General features: G+C 31.9%; 1 protein-coding gene across 1 annotated transcript in view; it reads left to right on the top strand.

Moving 5' to 3' along the window:
* Positions 1–27,452, top strand: part of LOC114339207 (ankyrin repeat and IBR domain-containing protein 1-like) — a 202,730-nt gene that overhangs the window by 133,420 nt on the left and 41,858 nt on the right. Inside the window, exons 8-11 of the mRNA XM_050649788.1 lie at positions 6,316–6,524; positions 12,576–12,876; positions 13,143–13,285; positions 23,406–23,597. Coding sequence (XP_050505745.1) covers positions 6,316–6,524; positions 12,576–12,876; positions 13,143–13,285; positions 23,406–23,597 — 845 coding nt within the window. The remainder of the gene's footprint in view (positions 1–6,315; positions 6,525–12,575; positions 12,877–13,142; positions 13,286–23,405; positions 23,598–27,452) is intronic.

The raw sequence follows: 27,452 nt of genomic DNA, 5'->3' as shown, positions 1-27,452 counted from the left end.
AGGTGCAGTACACTTCTATAAGCAAAAAAAAATTCAACTTGCTATTTTCTTTATTTTCAGTCGTGTAACATTTTGAAAAAATGAATTTTTTTTGCGAAAGCTGGATTGCAGAATTTATTTTGCAAAATCTATTGAACCGATCTTAATGAAATTTACAGTATTCTTTTACTGTATCATAAAGTTTTTTTGGGTGAAATATGAAGGTCCTAAGTGTAGCATAAATGGTTGAAAGACGTAAAATGCGAATACTTGTTTTTGTATGGTTTTTTCGCAATTATTGCTATTTTGCAACTAGGGTGACTATTTCTTAAATTTGTAACCAATTCTATATTGTAGAAAATTTAATTACGCAACTTTTATGTCAGTACAACTTTTCTCGGGAATGAATACTTTTAAAGTTATAATCAAAAAACCAAGAAAGAAATCGAATTTTTCCTTCAATTTTTGACATTTTGATTATTTAAACAGTGTTCCGGACCTTTTTGAGAGGGAGGATAACTCAAATATTATTATTTGATTTAGTTTCAAGCAATTTCTGCAAAAAAATTTGAGTCACCTCTTAACGTCCATCTCAAAACAGATGCGCCCTGGACTAGTAAGTCATAATGTAGTAGAAAGAAATATAGGCCCGTCTGCCCTTGGCATCCTAATAGCCATTCGGGGTCGGAAGAACAAGAGTTAGCCAAAAGATGCTGATAGGAAAGACAAGTTAAAAAAATGAAATGTGAAGGCCCTTATGATGCGCCAGGTGCGCTTCATAAGCATATCAGGATTAATTAATACACTTCGTGTTCCCGCTCATACCTCGGGGTGTTGACTACAGTTTGTATGGCTCGTCCAGCATGCCATAGCATGGAGGGTAGGGTGCATGTCATCCCAACTCCATGGCCTGATACTACGACCCCACTTGCTATTTAAAAAAAAGTGGTGGTTGATGCGGGGCAGTAGGAAATTACATTTGAAGGCATCAATTTTGTATGAAAATTCGTCCCTCTTCCAATATAAATTGACGTGATTTTTTATATTTTGAAGAAGCGCTTGGTTTCTGAGTTTCTGGGGGGAGAGGGATCAAATTTTCGTTGGAACAGTCTGTATAAAGAGTTCATATATGGTAGGGGTACATTTACAGGGTACAAGGTTTCTCTTCATGTAATTTTCTGGCGCACTCGAGTAACGCGAAAAATCCCCGCTTGGGCTACCCCACCATAACATGGCCAATAAAAAAATATAGGGAGGTAAAAATATAGTAAGTAGTTCAGAAGAACCTATTAGTTTTTTTTTTCTTCCTATTAACCAAGTTATTCAGTGCTATGGCATCATAGGCCTATTCCTAAAGCAGTTTTAAGTTGAAGTTGGACACAAATAGTTACTTATAAATTTAATATAAAATCTACAGTTTGTTGTGATGAAAACACTGATTTGTTAATTGAAGGGCTTGGGGAAAAAGGTAACAAGCCACAAAAGTAGAAAATGGAGAAAACCTAGTTTGAAACTTTCAATCAAATCCTTAAATCGGAGTTTTTATTATAACACAACAATATTTTTTTAAATGAAGCTTTATTCTGAATATAAGCAATTTACAAACTAAAAAAAAACAAACGGAACACTTAACTAAAAGAGAAAAAATATTTTTCTTGAGCAACGTGGCTTACTCCTTTTTTACAAAAACATTGTTGTAAGATTTTCTTATCTAAGACGGTGTTTCTATTTTACTCGTCCAAGTCAAAATTCTCCGTTTCCGGATCTTCTGCGAGGTCTGTTGACTGTTGTCGAACGCCCAGCTCAACGTAAAAGTCGTGATAAACTAAAGGAATATAAGGCGTTCCCTTAAATTTTTTAGCTTATTTTCGTTAAGAGGTACAGATGTGGTATATTTTGGAGGAAGATCTCTTAGATTTTTTATTCGATTTCCATCTTTTACTCCTCGCTTACCAATATTGACCGATTTAAACTCTTCATTTAAAAAGTGTTTCACAAGCATTGTGTTGGGTTTATCCGCCTCAAATCTAAAACATCTAACTTGACTAAAACGTAAAGGTTATTTTTCGTCTGTCGTCTGTTTTTAGCTAGTTTGTTAGTTTGCCTTTGCAGCTCGTCAAAGGAAATAAAATCTTTTTGTTGCATCTTGATAACTTCAAATGGATTGGTTCTTTTGGCTTTTCTTATAACGTCGCACCATTGATTGGGATGATAGATTTGTGCCGTAAATTTCTTTTTCTTCTCAATTAGGGCGAAATCACGATCTTAGGGTAAGCGCGTATGCCCACTTACAAGAAAATGATGTTCGATAGCCTAAAACTGTTTTTCTCTGACTAGTTGCATATATACTGACATCAGAGCTCAGTTTTTATTTTGAACCCCACAGTTATCGGTGTAAATGATAAGCTCTTTATTGTCAGTATTTGTTAGGAACATTTCGATATATTTCAGTAGTGCACTGGCAATTTCATCACTACCCCTCTTTGCCACATTTTCGGTCCAAGTGAACATGTACCCCTGCTCTCTGTTGCAGTTGTGGATGCCCAAATTATACATCCATGCCTTTCTCAAATAAAATGCTTTTCCCACAGTCAAATTCGGCACTGGCAATGCCTGTTGTAAATCAAATGAAATTACTTCCTTTTCATCAGTTAATTTGGCATGTGCAGACTCTTTTATCAAGTCCTGTTGCATCACCTCAGCCCTTCTTTGATGCAACTCTAACTTTAACTTAATTTGTTGACATTCTTCAGCATTTTCTTTATTTGATTCGAGCGAGACATTTTATGAATCCCATGTTTGGCATGTATCCGTTTTTGGCAGTTTAAATCCTATATTATATTGCGAGCAAAAAACTCTTCTGTAATAATTTTCTTTCACTGGGACAAAATGTTTGGCATTGCACCAAGGTATATAATAATCTGTATATAAAGATGATATGGACAAATCGTGATTGATGTAAGTGCGGTTGGGGTTATCTTGCCTGCTGTAATGGCTGGAATATTTGGGTATTGCTTGAATATGTCGATGGATGGACAGAATTCTCTCTTCAGATATTTTGTTTTTTCTGTTCGTATGTTTTCCTTGCTTATCAGTTTTTGGATTAGACTTTCCTTCCTTTATTTGGCAACAGATATTATATATCCGCTTTTTTGACTGCTGGAGATCATGAACTGCCAAAAATTCAGATTTGCATACTTCTTTGTCGGTGGCATTAATCTTTATATAATATTTAAATGATACACTTCTACAAGATGTTTGGCGTTTGATTTTTTTTGGGTAACTTCTTTTTTTGGGAATGCATTTTATTCTACAAAATAAGCAGTTATTTTGTTGCTGTCGAGTCCCCAGATTCCAAAATGCATGAAAAATTTCTTCTTCTTTCCCCATCAGGCTTGTTCTACATTTGTGTTTGCATTTACATGGTTCTCCAATAGCTTTAGGTTCCATTTCAGTCTCTTGGTGTGTTTTGTACCCATGGGCCAGATTTCTTCTTGTTTTCTCCCGGTCCCTTTTCTTAGAATGAACTTTTCTCCAGCGTGAGGGCGTTGAATTTTCTGGAAAACTTAGATAACCTCTAAAAATATCTTGTTTCTGATCCTAGGGATCGTTGGACTCATTTTCGTCCTGACAAAAAAGATGTATAATTTTTTGCAATAAGGTAATAAGCCACACACATTTTTCGTAGAAATTCTGCTAGACATATGAACATAAATATTGCAGCCGGAGATATAACGCAGTACACATCGTAGTTACACAACATTACTGCGTTATGTAGACGTATTGTACGTAAAGGCAACAATATATATTTCGATACATAGGTAAAATATGAAATTTTATATTAAGCTAAAAAATAACAAAATATTTTGCTAAAAAAGGGAGTAAGCCGCATAGAAATGAACTTACCAATATATGTGTAACTCCTTTTGTTGAACAGTCACTTTCAGTAACACTGTAATCTTTATGATTCAGATCGTCATCTGAATCAAAATCAGAGAATTCACTTCCACTACTACTCTCAAAATCAACTTTTCTTTTAGCTCGGCGTAATTTATAGTCATCCATCTTGAAAATCGCTTGTGGCATGTTCCTTTTCTAACCAAAAAGTTCTGAATTTTGGGAATTGTTAAGAAAGAAATTCGCGTATAGAGGCGCCATCTCTTTATCAATAGCTGAAATAATTGATCAGCAGTTTCGTTGCACACTTGCAGGTATCCCAAGTAGCAATTTTTCAACGCATTGGTTGTCAGTACAAACAAATTCACTGTATATAACGTTGCCACAGTGGACTTTCAGTTGTTTCGGCCAACGACCCCTAACCCGACTGACATTACGATGTTACAACGTTAAGTAATATCTTTAGTTATATGGGCAACTAAGTTATTACTATTGTGACAACTACATATCACAGTTAAGTTTTTTCAACAATCGCAACTACTTAAAAACGTTATAATGCTAAACTAATTTACGCCCATGGGTTTTCTGGCCGACTAGGTAGTTGTTTCTCACGACCCCAGGGCCTTTACGTATAGTTCTATAGATGTGTGATTACGGCAACTTCAGGAGCAAAAAAAGAATTTACTTTATAACCTTACTTTTTTCTTATTATTTTATATTTTATTTTGCTGGAAATTTTCGATTTATTTAACAACCTGTTTATTTGTTTTTTATTAGCTGGTTTCTCCATTGTCCATTGTTTTATCAGTAGATTTGATAAGCTTAAATCTTTGTATCAGCTTTGCTAGACAGGGTTGCCAGGCCAGTTCTTACTCTTTCAGTACTATATCCGTTGCAAGATAATTTGGCTGAAACTCCGACAAAATATGTACTTTTTGTACATATTTTGTCTGAATTCCATCCGAATTATCTTGTAGCCGATAGTAGTTTTGCTTTTACTGTAAATACAGTAAAATCTGTGTTAACGGTTACCTGTCAAAATCGCCCGGTTTCATAATCAACTTAAAGTAAACATTAAGTAAAGTTCACTTTAAAGTTGACATTTACCCATATATGAATTGTGATAAAGGTAGGTACCAACTTACTTAAAATTAAAAAAACTGAATATGAAACCGAGCGTTACAATCATTTTGAAAATTCTCCAAACCAATTATATGAAGATTTCCTTATTTAGATCTGGTATTTACCAGTTTCATTTCTCTGTCCATCTATTATCATCATCTACGTCCTAAATCTTATTTTCGGTAATGACATTGGGAAATTGTAACAAAATGTCTGAAAATTAATTTAGAAATGGGGTGAATACTATTAAAAAGCAAATTTTATTTTAGTGATAACAAAATATTGAAATATACCAAACATCTAATAAAAAACATTGCCTACTAGAATTTTTTAAATAATATCAAAAATATACCAAAACAGTAGATATCTACTAAATGTGGCAACGCTGTTAAGGAGAACGATGCACTTCATTGCACTGGTCACATGACCTCTGTCACCCAATAAGAGGGTGCGTTCTAAAGTGGTTGGGATAGTCGGTCCAGGCCGTGTTTGGTCGGCGATTGGACTTCTCGGTTGTCTCATCCGTCTATGGTTGGTAATAAGGTATATTTTAAGTAATATTGGTAATGTTGTTTAATGCACCATTTTGGTTTTTTTGGGATGTAAAGAAAATAAAAACACATAATATAAAAAATGCAGGCATTTTCTAATACCTTTAAAAGCACCATCAATACATTAAATTGATACAAAACATCTTTATCATAAATTCTCGCTTTTATATTAAAATTAGATTTTTAAAATTTACATATTTTTTGTTAAAAAGGTGATAAAAATGAGCGCGTGTGTTTTTTAAAGGTGGAATATCCATATTTGACGGTAATCTGAGATGCGTTTATAAATTTCACATCAGGTAATTTTGTTTAAGTCCTTATTTATGTATTTATATAAATTTAAATACCTGATATGATGTCAAAATAGTTTACTTTTTATATAGGTAAAAAAACCTAACCAGTCCGACTCTTTGAGCAACCATTACACGCAGGCACTTTTTATAGTCGCTTCAGTTGTCTTATGCAACGCTTAAGGTTGCCTAGGGAACGTTAAGACAACTCAAAAATCGTCCACCAAATGAGTGCAGAATTGGGTCGACTTCTAGGCAATAACAACGTTGTAACAAAACGTTGCCACGCGGTAGACAACGTTGTCGCGTCGACAAATTGCTACTTGGGATCTTTTAAATTTTAGAGGAAATCTAATTTTTTAGATTTATATGGCTTGTTACCTTTTTCCCCCAAGCCCTTTAATTAATAAATTATACTTAATTTTATAAAGAAAATCAATGTATTCATGATAGTTAATTTATAAAGATGTTTACAGGTGAAGCACACGCACCATCAGGTTGTAAACAGTGGCGAGAGTGGCAGCTAAAAATTAGTGAAATAAAACCCGAGGAATTAAAAGCATCTTGTAGTGGTTCAGAAGATGCGGCAAACTGCCTATGGCTGGTGACTAATTCTAAACCTTGTCCTAGCTGTAAAAGTCCCATTCAGAAAAACGAAGGCTGTAATCATATGAAGTGTTCAAAGGTAAGAAATAAATTATTAATAATCAATTAAATTTGAAAAGTTTCTGCTCATATTTTGTACTGGTTTTATGGTGTAATATAATGTTTTAAACACAGCCAAGTTTTACTCCGATTAGCACAGCTGTTGGGTCAGATGTTATGCTGCAGCTGTTGTGTAAGATTTTGCTTTCTGTGTCACTGTCGATTTCTTTGACGAGATTCATTATTTTTGGTCGTATTTCTATTTCTTGCAGTGCTTTTCATACAGCATTATGGGTGAGTGTGTCGGAAGCTCTCTTGAAGTCCACAATCCCATATAGCACACAACGTCCGATGGACGTCCATATAACGTACATTTAAAGTCCAAAAGTCCATGGACCAAAACTGGACGTACTATGTACGTCCATTACGCGACGTCCATTGGACATTTGATTTCAACGTACATTGGACATCCATTTGTGGTCCATGGAGATTTTACACAAAATGCGACTATTATTATGAGTAATTATATATAGCTTCTTGTTTTAATCAAAGCAATATTATTAGTAGAATACAAGAAGCTTCTAATAAATGTAGTCACATATTTTTTCATCATCTAATTAAGACACTGAACCACTAAAATTATTTTAATTAAACCTATATAATATTAAATGAAGATAAAACGATGGTAAACTTTTTCAGAATAACGGAGCTACATCGCGCATCGGTAATTATAGAACTTACAATAAATAAACACTACCAATTTAAATCTTAAATGTGCATTTTGTAAATCTTAAATTTCCCGCCAAACTAAATGAGAATCTTCTTGACAACGTTGTCGCTCTTCACGCTATCGGTCGTAAAAGGTAGTACTAGGCAGGTACTTTTAGGGGATTATCGCTGTTAATTGTTGTGGAATACTGAAGGAGGATTTATTTATGATAATTCACAGAATGGCAAACCCGCAATATACAACCGTACTGACTCTCATCAAGTTCCAAGAAATAATGTTTGGAAGGAACAGAACAGAAATAAACCTCTTTTAATGTGCATGCATTATCTGAATTTTGTCTTTAAGTTATTACATACAATATAATACAACCTGTGATATCTTTGTGTTTGCTGTTTATCGTGCAAGTGCAGTCGTGCATTAATGAAGTTCCTATAATAAAGTATACATAATAAAGTTATAATAAAGAGAAATAAAAAAGGTATTTTGTGTAATATTTTAAAGTATAAGTTTAATATTATAGGAACTATTTCCTATACCTAAAGGCTTTTTGCTATGTATGTATTCAAAAAATTATGGACACTAGATTGCTTTCTGAAAAGTGCCCTACAAAAATGTCCATAAGACGTACATTGAATGTACATAAAATGTACATTAAATGTACATAAAATGTACACTGAAAGCTTCAACAACGTACACTGTACGTTTGTAGCGGACGTTCTATGGACGTCCAATTTTGTGAACTCTGGACGTTCATTGGACGTCCATCGGATGTCCATTGTACCTTAGCGGGAGGTCCATTGGACGTTCCAATGTACACAGATGTACGTCCATTGGATGTCCATAAAACGTACTTGTGCTATCTGGGATGCATATGATCAGATGAGAGTTGAATTCCTGAGAGGAAAGCGAATGTTCTACGATTACCATAAGTGTGCTAATTTGGTCTATTCATAATCGATTTGGTCTAAATCCGGCTTGTTCTTTTCTTAACTTTGGCTCCAAACTGAGAAACTTTTGAATTTCTATTCAACACGAAAATTCAGCATCTGCATAATACTTTGGTTAAATAGGAGATTGCAGGAAGGGTGTACACCGGTTTCGGAAGTCTTTTCCCCTCATCAGTAGTCCCATATCCTCTTTTCTTTGATTTCCCCAGGCATCACACTTTGGGCCTTTCCGAATTGCAAAGAAAGAAATGTCACGTAAGAACTAGAGCCATCTACCGAAAAACAAAATAAGTTATCAATCGAAGTAGCACAGAAAACGGCAATAAACATCGTTCCCGTACCACCAGATTGAGAACAGGTGGAATACTTTCTTTGGTTACACCTCCTGAGATTTTCAAAATTTATAAATCATACAGGATGCCAAGGAAATTACGATGAGAAAATTTTAAATGATTCACAACTCATCTCCTCAGCGTGGTAAAAGTTCCAACAACAAATATTCCTTAATACTCCTACAAAAGAGTAAATGAATTAAAAATGTATAAACATTTTCAATTTCTTTGCAACACGAAAATTCAGCATCTGCATAATGCTCTGGTTAAATCGAAGAGTGCAGGAAGAGTCTATACCGGTTTCGGAGGTCATTTCCCCCTCATCAGTATTCCCATATCCTCTTCTCTCCGATTTCCCCAGGCATCACACTTTGGGCCTTTCCGAATTGCAAAAGAAAGAAATGTCACGGATGAACTAGAGCCATCTACCGAAAAATAAAGTAAGTTATCAATCGAACTAGCACAGAAAACGACAATAAATATCGATTTATAAATTTTTAAAATCTCAGGAAGTGTAACCAAAGAAAGTATTCCACCTGTTGTCAATCTGGTGGTATGGAAACGATATTTATTGTCGTTTTCTGTGCTACTTCGATTGATAACTTACTTTGTTTTTCGGTAGACGGCTCTAATTCATCCGTGACATTTCTCTGTTTGCAATTCGAAAAGGCCCAAAGTGTGATGTCTGGGGAAATCGGAGAGAAGAGGATATGGGACTATTGATGAGGGGGATAGACTCTTCCTGCACTCTCCGATTTAACCAGAGCATTATGCAGCCGCTGAATTTTCGTGTTGCAAAGAAATTGAGAATGCTTATACATTTTTAATTCATTTACTCTTTTGTAGGAGTATTAAGGAATCTTTCTTGTTGGAACTTTTACCACGCTGAGCAGATGAGTTGTGAATTATTTAAAATTCTCTCATCCGAATTTTTTCGGCATCCTCTTTGATTTATAAATTTTGAAATTCTCAGGAAGTGTAACCAAAGAAAGTATTCCACCTGTTGTTAATCTGGTGGTATGGGAACGATATTTATTGTCGTTTTCTCTGCTACTTCGATTGATAACTTACTTTGTCATTAATATACTGTTACTATGGAACGACTAGATAAATTTTTAACACCTTTAACAATTAAATCGTTGTTTACGTGCATTGCATGTCTTATTGAAATTTAGTTTAAGTCTCTATTTCTCTCTCTCTCTTACACTCCTTCTCTTCTATAATTTAGAAGTTCTAGATTAATATGTTTACGATGGTCTATTTTACTCAACGTTTCTCTAGTGATCAACTCTTTCTTTACGTATTTCTTTAGACTTTAGACCCAAGATGTTTTCACTTGTTAACACAAGGGCATTGCCATCAGGAACATTATTACTGTACCTACTTAATTTCTGCGGAAAACCTTGCAAGTTACATGAAAGCAAGTTTTGTGAATCTTACACATTGACGCACAAAATAAATTTATATACAGAGTAAATTAAACGTGTATTTTTTATTTTACTTATACAGTGATGAGTATAATGTAATAGGTATTTTAGGGGGTGCATAAAGATTTTCACTTCGGAAAAAATCAAACAAGATAGAACTTTTTGTAATTTAATTAAGAAATTTTTAATAAATATCATATCAAAAAGTTCTACTCGAGAACTGGGTGCATCATTGTTTATTAAACAAATGCACTTCGAAATTAGATGTTTTTTTAAATAATTCCGAAAATGTAAATTTTAGAAAAAAACTGACTTTGACCATTGAAAAACTCATGAAATTTTACAAAAAAAAAACCTCTTATTAAGATTTTTATGAAATTAAAGCTATAGCTTCTATGATTTTTTATTTATAACGCTAAAGTCACCCTCCTCACAAACATTAGCGCACTGTAAACTAGCGTACGGCGAGATGCACGGTTGAGTTATTTTAATGTAATTCTTTAACTAAGAGATCAAGTGAAGTTTTACAAACTCGATATGAAAGTAAAATAATTAAGCTATCTTATGGTTGTAATAAAAAGAAATAAAATGTATGCGCATACGTATGGTATGGGCGGAAAGTGAGACATAAATTTTCTTTAAAAATGATTTAAAAATGTGCAACTAATACAATTTTTCTTATAAAACTCTCAATTTTGCACAACTTACCATTCAAACATCTTACTCGACGACGTTTCATTCAAAAAAATTCTCAAAAATTTAATTCCGCTGATATGACGTCTCAAAAAATGTAATTTTTGAAAACTTCGTAGTTTTATAGAATTACCACCACTTTAAGACGGTACTACTCAAGTTTGAACAGAAATATTACAGGCGTTTTTTTAAAGCATAGGATGTAATCTTTAACATGCACTAAATTATTTTACTTTAGAAATGCAACAAATTATTTCTTTTTGAGAAAATTAAGAAAGATAACAAAATTGTAATAAAAAACCTAAAATTACCAGCTAAAAAAATGTTTATACAAAGTGATCAAAACATTTTTCTGTAAAACTTACCTAAAATACATTTAATAATAAGCATCAACAATATAGAATGTTCAGCAAAAAATTTTTTTTAGCTTTTATACAGTATGTCTGCGTAGCTAGGAATCTATTGATAACTTTTTTATTATAAGTTTTACGAAAAAAAGTTATTCTTCATAAAATACTCTGCATTGTGTATATTATATGATGCAACCATCAAATATCAAATTTTATTAATTGTATACGAGGTATGTCAAAAAAATATGAATTTCACTCATGAGTAAAGTACCTTTATAATATAAAGATATATTTTCGATTAATCGAAAGTTGTTATTAAAAAGAGTGGTTTGGAATTAAAAATATGTTTCATTTTTTAATTACACCCTACTAATTAAAATATTGTGAATAATAAAGACACAACTCTTAAGAAAAATTTATATTATTTACATACCTCGTATAAAATTGAAAAAGTTTGATATCTGAGAGTTGTATTTTAGATTTTAGACCAGGTACAGCATTTTATAAAAAACACCTTTTTTTCGTAAAATTGATAATAAAATACTTATCATAATTTTAATAAACTGATGATGATTATCCGTAATTTGAGAAAAAATTGAAAATTATTTTTTCGATTAGAATCATGTAATTGGATAATAAAACATATTTTTTATTTTCAAACAACTTTTGATAATAGAATTTTTTGATATTCTGAAATATAAAAGTATTTACTCTATAACGTAATTCATCTTTGTGACATAACTCGTATAAAATTGATAAAATTTGATATCTGATGATTGAGTTATAGATTTTTGACTGTCCAGAGCATTTTATGGAGAATAATTTCTTTTCGTAGAATTGATAATAAAAAAGATTTCATGTGGTTCCTAGATAGGCAGACACACTGTATAAGAGCTTCTTTATAAGAATTTTCAAATTGTAATGCCATATTTGGATTCAGCATGATCAAAACCAAAATAGAAACATATTTGATCAAAGTAAAATGATGAATTCAACGATATTTTTAAAATTATTTATACAAAACAATTATTGTTTAAACAATTAATAAACAATTAGCGGCCTAATTTGCGAGCAGAACTTTTTACTTTAACATGTATACAAACTAACAAAAAAAAGTTTTAGAAAAATATAAGCTTGTTTGAATTTTTCCGAAACAATTCATATTTTCAATAGTAATTGCACAAGAGCTCTAAAATTCTATATTAATTTTAGAGATCGAGTGCAATTTGTTGCGATTATTTCATGAATAAAACTCTTCAAAACCAAAATTTTATTATAATTTATTTATGTAAGTACAAATTAGTACAATTAAACACAGAGTTCTTATAAATATTTGACGGTTGAAAGTCATCACTTTTATAATTTTTAAAACATTAATTGTCATTAATGTCACTGAATGTATTTTTTCATAGCAACGAAGGGCATCTGACGTAATATACTTGACGACGGGAAATTATCAAAAATTATCAGTTTAATTTTTATTTCTGTAGCTTTCTTTTGGTCAGAATCTCCTTTGAATGAAATAATCGTTCTAATTGCACTCCCCTATTTGGGTATTTTAAATATTCGTTTGTAATAATTAAAGTTATGTATTTTATTTATTTATTTCTAGTGCAAATTCGACTTTTGTTGGGTATGCCAAGAGTCATGGAAACGTCATAGTTCTGCAACAGGAGGATATTTTAGGTGTAACCGTTTTGAAGCTGTTTTAAAGGCTGATGAAAAGCAGGGCACGCTAATAATTGAAGCTTTAGATCGTAATAATCAGATGCAGGAAATGTCCCGTTTTCTACACTTTTATACTAGATTTAGAAATCACGAAAATAGTCAGAAATTAGAAGAATCTCTTATGACTTGCGTAAAACAAAAGATGGAAATTTTGGCTAATAGTTTTGGAACAACAAAAGCAGATGGTAAATAATCCTTACTAATTTTTTTGCTATACAATAAATTCTAAATACTGTTTTTCTGCCTTTATGTAGTGTTAATTGTATTGTTCTTATCATGGAATTATCAATCATATAAATATTATCTTGATTTTATGAGGTGGAAAATTTTAAAAATGTCTTGTTAAGTTTTTTTTTTATTTATTTCTCTTTACTGAGATGATAATGGACTCACATAGACACCATATTCAACATGTCTCTTTCATTTTATTATAACGCATTTTATGTTTTAGAAAATGTTGACAAGAGTACCAAATTTATAGAGGATGGGGTACGAGAACTACTCAAAGCAAGAAGAGTCTTATGTGGTTCTTATGTTTATGGCTATTACCTGGAAGACGACGGATACAACAAAACTATTTTTGAGTTTATGCAAGTAGGTTTATTATTTTTGAGAAAAGAAAAATCGATTGATAAATGTTTATTATAATTGTACATATTTGCAAATATTCTCAGTATTTTTATGTGCTCTTGGTTTTTTTGACATTTCGAGTACTAACTCCTAAAATCATAAGCAATATTCATATCATATCATAAAATCAGCATATTTTTAAAGCAAGCATCGGTGTGCATAAAAAATGATGTTATCGTTTTTTAGAAAAATGTAGTGACAGCTCTAAAGTTTCAATTAGAGATTTAAATTGTTATTGATATCTACATACTAAGATGAGATCAGACTAAGATGCGATATAAGGTCAAACTTCACCTAACTATTTATTAGATAAACATTATCGGATATGTAATTTAGCATGTTAACAATTATTACAAAAATCAATAGGTGCCAGATTTAATGTTGTTCTATCTATAAATAATTAATAATTAAAAAATGACACTTTTTATAACTTAAAAAAAATCGACCCGGGCAGATATAATTTCAGATTTTTTGGATCATTCTAAACAAAAATAGTCTTTTGTAATTTTTCTCTAAAGTTGATCGTTTTCGAGTTTAAATTAATTTAAAACTGAAAAAGAACGAAAGATAGGATCAAAAACATAACTAAAAAATATTATTTACAATTACGAAGTACCTGTTCAGAAATGGCTGATAAAGAATCATCAAAATAAATGGAGAACCACTCAAGGGCAAATTCAGACTAAAAAAATAATCAAGAATATTGATAAAAAACTCTCGAACAGTTTGATGAACCTCAATAAACGAGAGATCAAAACGGTCACTGAAATGGTGACTGGACATTGCCGTTTAAGAAATCACCTATACAAACTATGTAAGGTGAATGAACCATGGTGCAGAAAGTGCGAAATGGAAGAAGAAACTGCCATGCACATACTATGCCATTGCAGTGTGCTAGGTGATGTAAGGCAGAACTTCACTGGTCAAATGAGGTTTGAACCAGAAGAGATCCTAAAACTACCAATAAGAAAACTGTTGGCCTTCGTTGAGGCCACAGGACTTATTAAAGTTTAAGGAGAAGAACAGGGTTTGGTACAAAGGTCTTATGACCAAGTGCCAGAGACTAACGAGTTTTGCCTGAGTTAAGAAGAAGAAGAAGAAGAAGAGAAGAAGTACCTAAATTTAAGGTCAAACCTTATTCTATCAGTTCTTGATAAGTATTTTGGACCATTTTATTTTAAAACATTGTTTTTTAGTTGCTAATGCACGTCTCCTCAAAAAAACCCTTTCTCATTACAATTAAAAAAAATATGCTTTACAATAAAACATGGTTAATGACAGAAGATAGATGATAGATGATAAAACATGATAGAAGAAGGTTTAATATTGAATTTAGCTATTTGATTACAAAAATTATATTTTTTACATGTGTTCTTGAGCCTTGAAAATCGTCATGTGTCGTTCTTTTTTAAGTTTTAAATTGTTTATAATTCAAAAACGACCAACTTCAGAGAAAAATTACAAAATATCTTTTTTGTTTAGAATAGATAGGCTTTCCTGAAACGTAAGTGAAATATCTAATCAAATGAGTAATCTTTCAAATAAACTACCTGCTATATCAACGAAGAAAGATGTATCGAAGAGAAACATTGTGTATGCCATTTCAAGTACTCAAACCGAAGACACCCAACATTTCGAAGCTAGTCCAGTCACAAAATCAAAAAGTGCAGAAGATAAATGTCACTTTGTCGTTATTAGCAACTTAACCCCAATTTACACTCCTATTCAAGTAGTTCACTACATTAAAGAGAAGCTAGGTATCAAAGAATATATAAGATGTTATGCCCTTCTTAAAGATGCCAACACAACAACTGGGCCCTCATTCAAAATAGGTACTAAGTCTAAAACATCTATTGACTTATTATTTAATAACAAAATTTGGCCACCTGGTGTAAACATTAAATGGTCTACAGAATCCTCATGCTCCGAACCAACAACTTCATCTGAGGCAAATATGAAACCGAAGCACATCAGAAGCCCAGTTAGCTTGGAAAATCCAATTACCATTCCAAGTAAAAACAAAAATGAAGTTGAAAACACAAATATACTTACTGACAAGCAGGCCATCGAAATTTGCAAATCTAAAGATCCGTTCCGTTCCCAAATTAATTTCATTAAGAAAGATACTTTGGAACCATCCATAAATTTGGATCCTTTAACACCACCAAGAGTTAGATTAACCAATAACTCAAACAGTCGATATCTTCTAGCAAGATTAAGGGAACCGGATATATTAAAAGCAATTAAGCTACATCTTGCTTTCCTACACGACCAGCCTGCCTCAGTATTTTGTGACGGATATACCAACACCAGTGTAAAACTATTTTTGGCTTCCGAAGGACTACCTACCAAGACTGAGGAACTAAGAAAAATTCTTCTAGAATTTAATAATGCCTATGGAATTGGTCCAGCTGAGGTGGAAGCTGATATTGCTGCTTATAGGTCCTTTTTAAGTTCAGAAAGAATCATACATCTACAAAAATCAAGGGCATGTCACCGAAATTATTATTTGACTAGCTCCTTAAGACGAAATTTTTAAATAATACGACGTGTGCTAAGGAAATAAAAACCTCGAATAATTTTAGTGATGACAACTTTGGTATGGTTCTGATTAATATTCGTTCTATCAGAAATAAAACTGACGAATTACTTTTGTTTCTAGAGGAATTAGGATTTCCTCCGATAGTTGCGGTTACACGCTTGAAGTCAACGAGCCTTTTTTTGTATAAAAATATACCAAAATTGCTAGGTATAATCGTTCAAGTTCAGCTCATGGAGGCACCCTAATTCTTTCTAGAAATAATGATTCTTCTCTGATAACAAAATATGACTTTCTGTTAAATGAAGCCTTCTTTGAGTTTTCCCTAGTTTATAATAAAAATCTTAATCTTTACATTATTTGCATCTATAGATCACCTGACCCTCCTGTGGAACTATTTTTTCAGAACCTGCTAAATTTGTTAGATAACTTGCCTCATAAAAGCAGAAAAATCCTATGCGGGGACTTCAACATTAATTATGATGCTGCTTGTGCTACCCAAATGTCCTTGGTCAACATATTTGAATCATATGGTCTCTCAATGCACGTTAATTCTCCTACAAGGATTACAAAAACTTCATCTACCATAATTGAATATATTGTCTCAGATTTATCACCCCTTGATATTGGTTCTACAATTATTAATGCAGGATTATCAGATCATGAAGCAGTATTTACGAAGTTTAATACCTTCAGCAAACCCTCCTCGAAAACCCGACGTTTAGGTAGGATTTTTTGCGCTCGGAATTGTCATAAATTTCAAAATTTATAAATTCATAAATTTCATAAATTTAACTTCTGAGTGGCATTTTCCGTCTGCGAACGTGGACTATAATTTCAACGATTTTATAGAAAATCTTGTCTCTATCTTCAATAAGGCATTTCCTTTAATTTCAATTAAGCCAAAACATCACAAACCCTGGGCTACCAAAGGTATCCGCATATCAGCCAAAAATATGCGCTCACAATTGTATATCAAGAAATTTGCTACCAACGTCTCTGTCACTCAATATATCACCAAGTATATCTCACCTATCTAAAACTCATCAAATCAGCTAAAAAAGCCTACTATCGAAATCGTCTGGAAAGCTCTAAAAGTGTTGCAAAAGAAACTTGGTCCATAATAAACGATCTTCGAAATAGAACTCACGCAGTTCAAACATTTGCCCCTCCAGATCCGGAAAATCTAAACGAATACTTCGTTAATGTGAGTAAAAATATAACTTCTACTATTTTGCCATAAAAAGATCCCATTTCCTATCTCCCTAATTCAGGAGTGCTCTCGAATTCATTATTTATAAGACCAATAGATACATCTGAACTGATTCAAACTATCAATAATATCAAAAGCAAATCATCCTGTAGTACTGATCGACTATCCATAAAAATCTTCTCAAATCTCACAGAAAATATGTTGGAAATCCTCGTCTCACTAATTAATGATTCCTTTGAAAGAGGCAAATTCCCAGAGTGCCTAAAGATAGCCATTATTATTCCCCTTCATAAGGGTGGTGAAAAATCTAATGCTTGCAAATATAGACCTATTGCCCTGCTACCGGTAGTTTCAAAAATTATTGAGAGCCTCATAAAAACCCGTCTTATGTCCTTTCTCATTGATAACAACATCTTATCCCAAAATCAGTTCGGCTTTTTAACTAATAAATGTACCACTGATGCCATGTTTTCTGTGCTTCATGAGGTTTACCAAGCACTAAACAATAATCTTTATACTGCCACTGTTTTCTGTGACTATGCCAAAGCTTTTGATTGTGTAAATCACATTTTGATTAAAAAACTAAATTTCTATGGGATTCGAGGTATTTCTTTGAATTGTTTTCAATCTTACTTGAATAATAGGAAACAACTAGTTAGAGCAAATGATACTGAATCTAGTCTCAAAAACATTGTATGTGGAGTACCACAAGGTTCAGTAATGGGTCCTCTACTGTTCCCTATCTTTATAAATGACATCACTAACTTAAAAATCGATGGTAAAATTTTTCTTTTTGCTGATGATACCAGTATCACTTGGAGCAACTCAATTATTGCATCTCTTCATGCAACTATAACTTCTGATTTGCTTACGATAAAAACCTGGTCTAACTCTAATTTACTCTCTTTTAACGTAGATAAGACAGTAGCATTATCCTATAAAACTGCTCTTCAACCCCTGCTTGCTAATAACAGCCAGATTTCTACCGTTGATTCTGTAAAATTTTTTGGTATTTTTTTAGACAGCAACCTCAAATGGTCCCTTCATATCGATTTGTTAAGTAAGAAATTCGCCTCAGCCTGCTATATCGTATAAGCTCTGTTTCGAAAGAACTCAATTTAGCATCTTCTAAACTAACATATTTTTCTTCGTTCGAGTCTCATCTTCGATATGGTCTTCCTTTTTGGGGTTCTAGTACAGCTGCCCAATTAGATGTTATTTTTAAATTACAAAAAAGAGCAATAAGGTACTTGTTTGGCCTCAGAAGAACAACACATTGCAGAAGTTACTTCAAAGATCACGGAATTTTAACCCTTATATCTTTATATATTTTAGAAACTGTTTGCTTAATTCGTAAACACATGCATGTCTTTCCAGCAAGGCCTCATCATGACTACTCCACCAGAAATTCAAATTTTGATGTCTATTTACCGATTCCGTCCTCTGAGTTAGTAAAGAAATCTATATTATATTCCGCAAAAAAACTATACAACCATCTTCCTTTACAACTCAAATCTGCAACATATTTCCCCAAGTTCCGTAAAATGACAAAAACTCATCTATCTAAAAGACCATATTATTCAGTAGAAGAGTTTCTTATGCCTGGTTGCACCAACAGATCTTAAGCTCCAGCTTAGCTAAGCTCTTCTTATAGATGGGGTCTCCTTGAGTATCACTTACGTTGCACCATAATTTTAGATTCTTACCTTATTATCAATTATATCTATTATTATATTATGGTATTCTTATTGTAATATATTATAATTATATTACATTAATTCTTATGATATTCTCGACTTAAGCTTAAGATCTGTTGGTGCAACCGGGCATTAATGACTAACTAAGAAATTACAGTAATAATGTACAAGTAATCAAACTTATCTATATTTGGGTGTCACATGCAGCAGCTTAAACTTATTAGTTCCTATGTCTATAAATAGTTTACTTTGTTGTATGTTCACTTTGCAACTTCTATAAATTGTTGCAATATATCGATTTTGTTTTTTTTTTCTTTACTTTATTAACTTATATTTTGTATTTTTGTATTTTTTTTTATATTGACGATTTATCAAATTTCAGAAAATTTTTGTTATTGTTAGATATTATTTATTTATTTTTTCTGACTTTATATTAAGCTTTGTCCATAAAATTTGAATAATTTTCAGTGACAATAAAGCATATTTCTATTCTATTGTAAAATAACCCAAAAAATCTGAAAGAATATCGGCCCGGATCGAATTTTTTTTGAACTTATAAATAAATTAATTTATAAATTAAATAATAAATAATTTATAAAACCTTTTTTTTTAGTTATTAATTAATTATAGATAGAACAAAATTATGACTCGAAAATGACCACATTGCCTTTGTTCTCTCTTCTAATCAGCTTGTTTTCCCATTCCACTGGAACCTACCTTGTTTGTCATGCCTTAAGATATAATTCGACCAGCCAATCTTTTCGATTTCCGTTTTTATTTTTTTAACATCTCTTCTAATTCTTTCATGTTCATCTCTTTAATCTCTTGGTCGTCTTAGCCCCTTTTCTCTTCGGCTGTTGTGTTGTTAAATTTTTTTATTAACTTCATCTGCACAGAAATATAAGTCAATTCGGCTGTCCCGTAAAAACACTGTAGACGCCAATTCGAAAAATGTTCACCAGAGTAGAAAACGTAAAGGACTCAACTTTTCAAATTTCTATTTTGTTTGAAATAAAAGTGAATACACATTAATTTAGTAAAAACTACTCCTGTTTTTCAATAAATATTTTTATGTCTGAATTTTATTTCCTGACTAGGTTTTGAATACACACAGTGTTTTTATTTGGGACACCTGAAAATATAGTATAAAATTTCCCACTTTTTAAATATATTAAGTACCACAAATGATACTTTATTCAAGTTCCTTTAACAAATGTATACCAAATTGCAACAATTTAATGGTCAGTGTCTGGGTCACTAGTGTCTCTAAGACTGACCAAGTACGCCAAAACGATCATCCGTTTTCAGGCATCAAATAAATAAGTTAGTTTTTCTATTATTTCTGTATAGGTACATATTTATACAATTTATATTAAATTCTCTATATAAACAAATTATATTATGCAGTTATTAATAAAAAAATTTCGTTTATTGTTATAACTTTTTATATATAATGTTTATATTAAGGTTTAGTTTTAGAGCTTGTAGTTTTTTTTTTATTAATTTGGGCTATTATAAGTTATCTTACTCAAAATTCAACCGACTTACAAGTGAAAAATCGACTAAATTCTGTAATTTTGCAATATTTTTGCAGCATCTGTGTTTCTAATTATTGCTCAAGGTTTACCATACATTATAGTGTAGATTTTTTTAAGACCAAAATTCTTTTGGTAAAGACTATTAATTTATATTTCTTAGTTCCTAGAAATTATAATAACATAAGGGGGGAAATAGGTTTAGAGGTTTCAAAATTTCGAATATTTGGAACTAGCATGAATCGATAGTATTACTATTCAAGAATGTGTTCTGAAAATTTCAAAGAAAAATTCGAAGTCCTTCCCAAGTTATGAGAATTATACGGAGTGCACTCGCGTGGAGCGCAATCTATGAGATTTTTTTCAAACGCGTTTTTCTCGAAACGACTTTTTTTCGGCTTGCGTGACGTCTAGCTCAAAAAATAATAAACCAATTTTAAAAAGCAAGGTGATTATTGTTCGTTATTAAATTGTCTTCGATATGAACCTCTAATCGGAATAAAAGATTGGTTTTAAGTGTATTTTAAGGGCAAATAACTGAAAAAAGAAAACGTTTAAAATTGATGGTTTTTCTTCAAACTTGCGTAATTTTTCAAATTTTTGATTTTTTAGCCGATTTGAGGTTCATATCGAAGAGAAACTTGTAATAAACGTAAAAATTTTTGGATTTTTGATTTTAGGCGTAAATTACGACCTCTACATGTCACGCAAGCGACATGTTCGTGCAGCGAACGTCCATGGGTGGCGGCCTAAAACTGCTCTATTTTTAAATATAATAACTTAAAAAAATTTGGACATATACTTTAGAATATGTAGAAAATGATCCCAAAGTTGCAAAAACAAAAAACAAAATTTTCTACCTAAAACAAATTCTTAAAAAACATGAAAAATCGGGCTCCTAAACCTATTTCCCCCCTTAAACAATGAAATTGTTTATAATAAATTCTCGTCACTTCAGGCGCAAAAGAAAGTTATAAATTCGAATTCAACAGGTCAAAATATTATTCGATTTTTATTCATATTTGATAATTAATAAGTAACACCCAGTTTAATTTTAAAAATATATTTTAAATAATGTTCTGAAGCTATTTCCTTGTGGCATTTTTATAATCAACTATTTATAATGGGAAATAAGCCACAATTTTACCAAAAAAAGATTTTATTAACGTTTCGAAGCCCAAATCGGGTTTCGTTGTCAAAATACAAAATACTACTAAAATAAACAAAAATGTTGTTGCTAAGTAAAAAAAATTCTTCTAATAATTTATTTAATCTGACTCATTTATATTGGCAATTCAGACGTATATTATACATTTTAAAGTAGAAGACTTTAAAATGATATCGTCAATATTTATGAGTTGCGTTCCTGGGACGACTTTACTAAAAGATAGTTCATTCGATTACATGAAATCAATCCCAACTCAAGAATATCCGTCACAAAAAATAGTATAGCATGTGATCTGTCTTTAAAAAGACAACCAAATGTAACGATGACAGTAAAATTTTCGCGTTAGAGATTCCATAGTAAATCACGAGGGAAACCAGGAAAAAACCTCGTGATACTATTCCGACACCGTAAGTATTTGGTCTTACATTTAATTTACTTTCAAAAAACTAATACCAAATTCTAATTTTAATATGTTTAAATTATAAATAATATTAATAATACATTATTGTATATCTATGTATTATGAATATTACTTATAATTTAAATATATTAAAGTCAGAATGTGGTATTAGTTTTTTGAAAGTAAATTAAATGTAAGACCAAATACTTACGATGTCGGGATAGTATCACAAGGTTGTTTCCTGGTTCTCCCTAGTGATTTACTATGGAAACTCTAACGCGAAAATTTTACTCTCATCGTTACATTTGGTTGTCTTTTTAAAGACAGATCACATGCTATGATATTTTTTGTAACGGATATTCTTGAGTTGGGATTGATTTCATGTAATCGAATGAACTATATTTTAGTAAAGTCATCCCAGGAACACAACTCATAAATATTGACGATATCATTTTAAAGTCTGCTACTTTAAAATATATAATATACGTCTGAATTGCCAATATAAATGAGTCAGATTAAATAAATTATTAGAAGAATTTTTTTTACATAGCAACAACATTTTTGTTTATTTTAGTAGTATTTTGTATTTTGACAACGAAACCCGATTTGGGCTTCGAAACGTTAATAAAATCTTTTTTTTTTTTTTAATTGTGGCTTATTTCCCATTATAAATAGTTGATTACATTTTAAATAATTAATACAATTAACTTAAATATTTTATACCTACACAACAAATTTCTACCGCACTTATCACATTAACCATCAATAACTAACCAACAACTAAAAATTGCCTTGGAAATATCAATGGTCTTGGCGAATGTAAAATGTAAATCATGCGATTTCCACGGTAAATCACTGTAAATCCCAAAAACCAAATAAAAACACTGTATATCCCGTATTTACAGTGTTTATACTTGGGGATATGGATATAATGTGTTTTAAATTGGTGAAGTGAAGATGGAATGTGATATAATGTGTTTCATAGCAATGTTAAAGTGTGGTTCTACTAATTTTTTATTTGTTTCTTCCTTGGTAGGTAATTGGTAGATAACAACACCCTAAATCCAAAAATGCAATAAAAGTGATTTTGAAAAAAATGGATATACAGTGTTTCTACTTGGGGCAGCCGAATTGTAGTGTACTATTTTAACCCGCGAGTAGTCGCGCCATTAGATAGAATCTCATATTTTATTATTTTTCCCATTACATGATGAAAAATTTTGCAATTTTGAAAAAAGTTCGTCAGTGTCTCGAGGAAGGGTGTAGTAATACGTAGGATGTTTTTTATTTATTTTTCTTCTTCTTCTTCTTCTTTTTGGGGAAATTATGGGATGGGGAGAGCCAATTAGCTTTAATAATTGTTAGAAATAATATTTCTAACATAACAAGTAATTAAAAATACTATAAAATAAAAATTTATTGAAAATCCGTATTTAAATTCGTATTTTGAGATAGAATCTAACACGCTACTATTCACGTTACAGAAGTGAGCGCGACTACTCCCGGGTTAAAGTACCTATTTGATTTTTCAGAATGAGTTAGAAGAAGTAACGGAAAAGTTAAGTGAAATGATAGCTAGACCTTATTTGCGTACACCAAAGGCTGTGATAATTCAAACGTCTGCTCTGGCGAGGAGAAAAAGACACGAGTTCGTAAGAGCTATTGAACAGGGACTTATACCTCCTGAAACACCACCCGCCCTTAGAAAACAGAAATGTCTAGATGTAAGTCAACACATTTTTTATTAGTATTTTTCTATTAGCATTATAATTTTATTGTAACCTGTTTATATCTCAAATAATGGTTAGAAGTCAGTAAGTAATAAAATTGTCTCTAGTCTCTACATTTCCATTAATTTGGACTGTGCTTTAAACAATATTAGTCCAGAGAAATAAGATTTTTGTCGGGACACTTGAGCAGCCAGGTTGCAAATAGGTTTTTGGTTACTATATACCTAATACATTATAAATACAAAAATGCCCGTTACAGTTCGGACGAGAATTTTAGTTATTAACAATTAAGGGTCAAAAATGGCAGTTTTTTCGTCAAATCGCTACAGATAAAAATAGGGTAATTAAATATCTTATTTATAATATTCTTCTTTTAGCAGATGAGCCAAGGTTTAAAATGGCAGTTTTTGAATTTTGGTTTGATCATTTCTGGACCTCGGAGGTAAACTACACTATGTCGACATGGCGTTGTTTTGTTTTTATTCTTTTAACTCACTTAGCTCTCCAAGAGCTTTCTATAGGTATACTACACTTGGTACTAATGACCACGAAAACGAAATTACCAAAAAATAGAACACTATGTTCAAATAATTTGAGAGGTAAAAAGCGCCATGTAAACTTGGGTGTTTTTACCTCACAGTTACTAACTGAGTGTTGATCGCAAACAACACTATGTTGACTTAGTGCACTGAGCACCTAGCGGCAAACGGGTCATCGGGAACTATTCTTCTGAACAGAAATACCTAAATCTCTTTGTTTCATCTATTCTTTTTCTATAGTTACCTAGTTGTTTTTATAAAAATTATGGTTATTAATACATTGTAATAAACAAGCAACACATATTGTCTACCTTCTCTTAAAGATTGGTGTTTCTATTACGAATGGTATTATTCTAATTATACATATAGTTTCAAAAGTTATGCATCACTTAAAATTATGCTAAATTAAAAAAATATATATAAAAGAAACAAAAATAACAACAAGTATTATTAAATATTATTATTTTGTTGAGCCACAATATGTCAGCAACAAATTGCCAACATTGTTGTTATTTCTGTTTTCTTTCAAGAGTCAATAAATACATATTGGTTCATTAATAATAATGTTCTATTTGTGATAAAATATATAAAATTAAATGGACAACCAACAGTATACCTTGTGTCTGTTACATACATAAAACCTATTTAGTATTACAATGGTATTACCTCATAAAAACCATTTTTTTTTTCTTTTATAGTGCGTCTATTGGAGAACATCTTCATTGGAAGTGTGGGAAACCCACGATATCTTAGGATTCGTCGATAGCACCACAATTAGAATGCTTCTAATTTATTTATCATTGTGGTTTTTAACGTCCACGTCTCACAACCATACAATAATATAGACCACACATAGCATTTCAGAACCTTCTGCCGAATATTCATCAACAGGCTTCGATTACATAAAACTGGTTTCCAGGTCATAAAAGCCTGGCAAGATATTTCGATCCTGGTTATTATTACACCTTGATATCACAAGCACACCTTGATCTACATTAATCTTTCCAACTGCCATACACTTTATCTTTGAAATATGGATTTTTAGGTCTCTCCGATAACTTGCTTCACTGATTAGATTTACTAATGTCTGGAAATCTTGTATCAGATACGCTTGTCAGCGTATCTGATATTATAGTTGATTACTTCTTCGCCCAGTCTTACTCCCTCTTGTCTGTCGTCCAAAGCCTCCATAAAGATTTCTTCAGCATACAGAATAAAACGACTGGGTGGCAAAACACAACACTGTCGTACTCCAGGTTTGATGGGTAGTTTTTCAGTACCACTATCTCCAACTTGGATAGAGGCTACTTGTAGGGCAATCAATGAGGGTATTTGGCTCCGAATTCCATCTTACTACATCGATTTACTTGATATTTTCACAGTAAGTAGGAAATAGTTCAAGAAACAAAGTCTACCCTATATACTATGGAGCTTTTTATCTTACTTTACGTTGAAGGTTCCCACCCCTTCAACGGGGTGGAATATTTTTGGTCAAAATAACGACAGAAGTGGCTACAGAACCTATTTCTAAGCAAAAACTTGTCTATAATTTTTTTTTAAACTCAATACATTTTCAGTTACTCGTGGTTGAAAATTGGCCGTTTTAATTAAAAAATCACACCTTTTCTGACGGTTTTTTGCGAATACCTTGTAAAATATAGATCTAGCATAATAAACAAAGAGATTCGTTCTTTCATAAATCTTCTACTTATAATACAAAAAGAGGTATGGTAGGTGAAAAGAGTTTGTTTTTTTGGTGCATGCTCAAATCGGTGTATTCAACTTAAAATAAAATAACAGAGAAACGGTCGGTTTTGGGTGTATAGTGCTACCAACTAATACTTTTTGTAGTGCTTAAAAAGTACTTTAAAATGAGCAATACTAAATGTCGATTACATTTAAAATAAGCGAGATATGCTGACACAAGGCTAATGTATTTTAAGAAAAAATGAGAAGTATATTATTTTTAACCCCTCATCCATCACAATTTAAATGCATTGATTTCCTTCTACAATCCTTTTTATTATAGTGTTATTTGTATGTTCAATAAGTATATAGCGAATATAATCGACATTTAAGACTGCTCATTTTAAAGTTCTTTTCAAGCACTACGAAAGTTATTGGTAGCATTATATACATAAAATCGTCCGCTTCTCTGTTATTTCAACTTGAATACACCGATTTGAGCATGCACCAAAAAAAATCTCTTTTCATCTACCATATCTCTTCTTGTATCATAACTAGAAGATTTATGAAGGAACGAATCTGTTTGTTCATTTATAAGCTACAAAAATTTTATATAAATATAGTGGTTTTAGTTAGATGCATAGTTTTCGCAAGAAACCGTTCGAAAAGATATAATATTATGTTTCAATATAAATTGCTAATTTTCAACCACGAATAACTGAAAAAGTATTGAGTTTAAAAAAAAAATTATACAATAGTTTTAGCTTCGAATTAGGTTCTCTAACCACTTCCGTGGTTATTTTGACCAAAAAATTTTCCATCCCCGAAAAGGAGTGGGAACCACCCCCAAGATAAAAGGGCATATCGGCATAAGGTCGACTTTAAATTAGGAGATAAGTAGAGACTATACCCAAAATTTCATTAAAATACATGCAGTAGGATATAATTCGGAGGTAATATCGTGTTCTTGCTCTCATTGACTAGCATATTGATTGTAATATAAGTATTTTAGCAGTTTTATATCGTAGTCGTTAAGTCCTGCTGTCAGCAGGCAGTTGAAGTGTATCGTGTTTTACTCGGTCAAATGCCTTCTCAAAGTCGATGAAACAAACATAAACGATCTTTCCGAACTCACAACTTTTTTGCAAAAGAGCACGCATACAAAATAGTGCCTCTCTAGTTCCTAGAGCATCTCTAAATCCAAATTGCTTATTACCCATTCTATTTTCACACAGAAGGAATAATCGGTTTTTTTATAATTCGTTAAAGTATCTTAAGTGCGCGACTAATCAAACTGATTGGTCTAAAATCGCTGCATTTGGTGGGCCTGATTTTCTTTGGTAATGTTATAAACAATGACTTCAACCAATCATCCGGTATTTTTCCTTCGTTGTATATTTTGTAAAAGAAAGTGGTCAAGTAGATAATGTTTTCCTCCTCCAAAAGTTTAAGTAGCTTAACAAGGATTTGATCTGGTCAAGGTGCTTTATTGGTTTAGGCTTGCTGTATTGCTTTTCGGATTCCAGTATACTGGGACCTCTCTCTAACTGGTTGCCAACTAAATTATCGATTCGTCTTCTTTAAGTCCGATCTTCTATCGAAAGTTGGAAATCATCATGGCTAT

The sequence above is a fragment of the Diabrotica virgifera genome, chromosome 4 (assembly GCF_917563875.1).
Source record: "Diabrotica virgifera virgifera chromosome 4, PGI_DIABVI_V3a".
NCBI lineage: Eukaryota > Metazoa > Arthropoda > Insecta > Coleoptera > Chrysomelidae > Diabrotica > Diabrotica virgifera.
The sequence above is the reverse complement of the archived record's forward strand: the minus strand, read 5'-3'. Positions and strand labels throughout refer to the sequence as shown.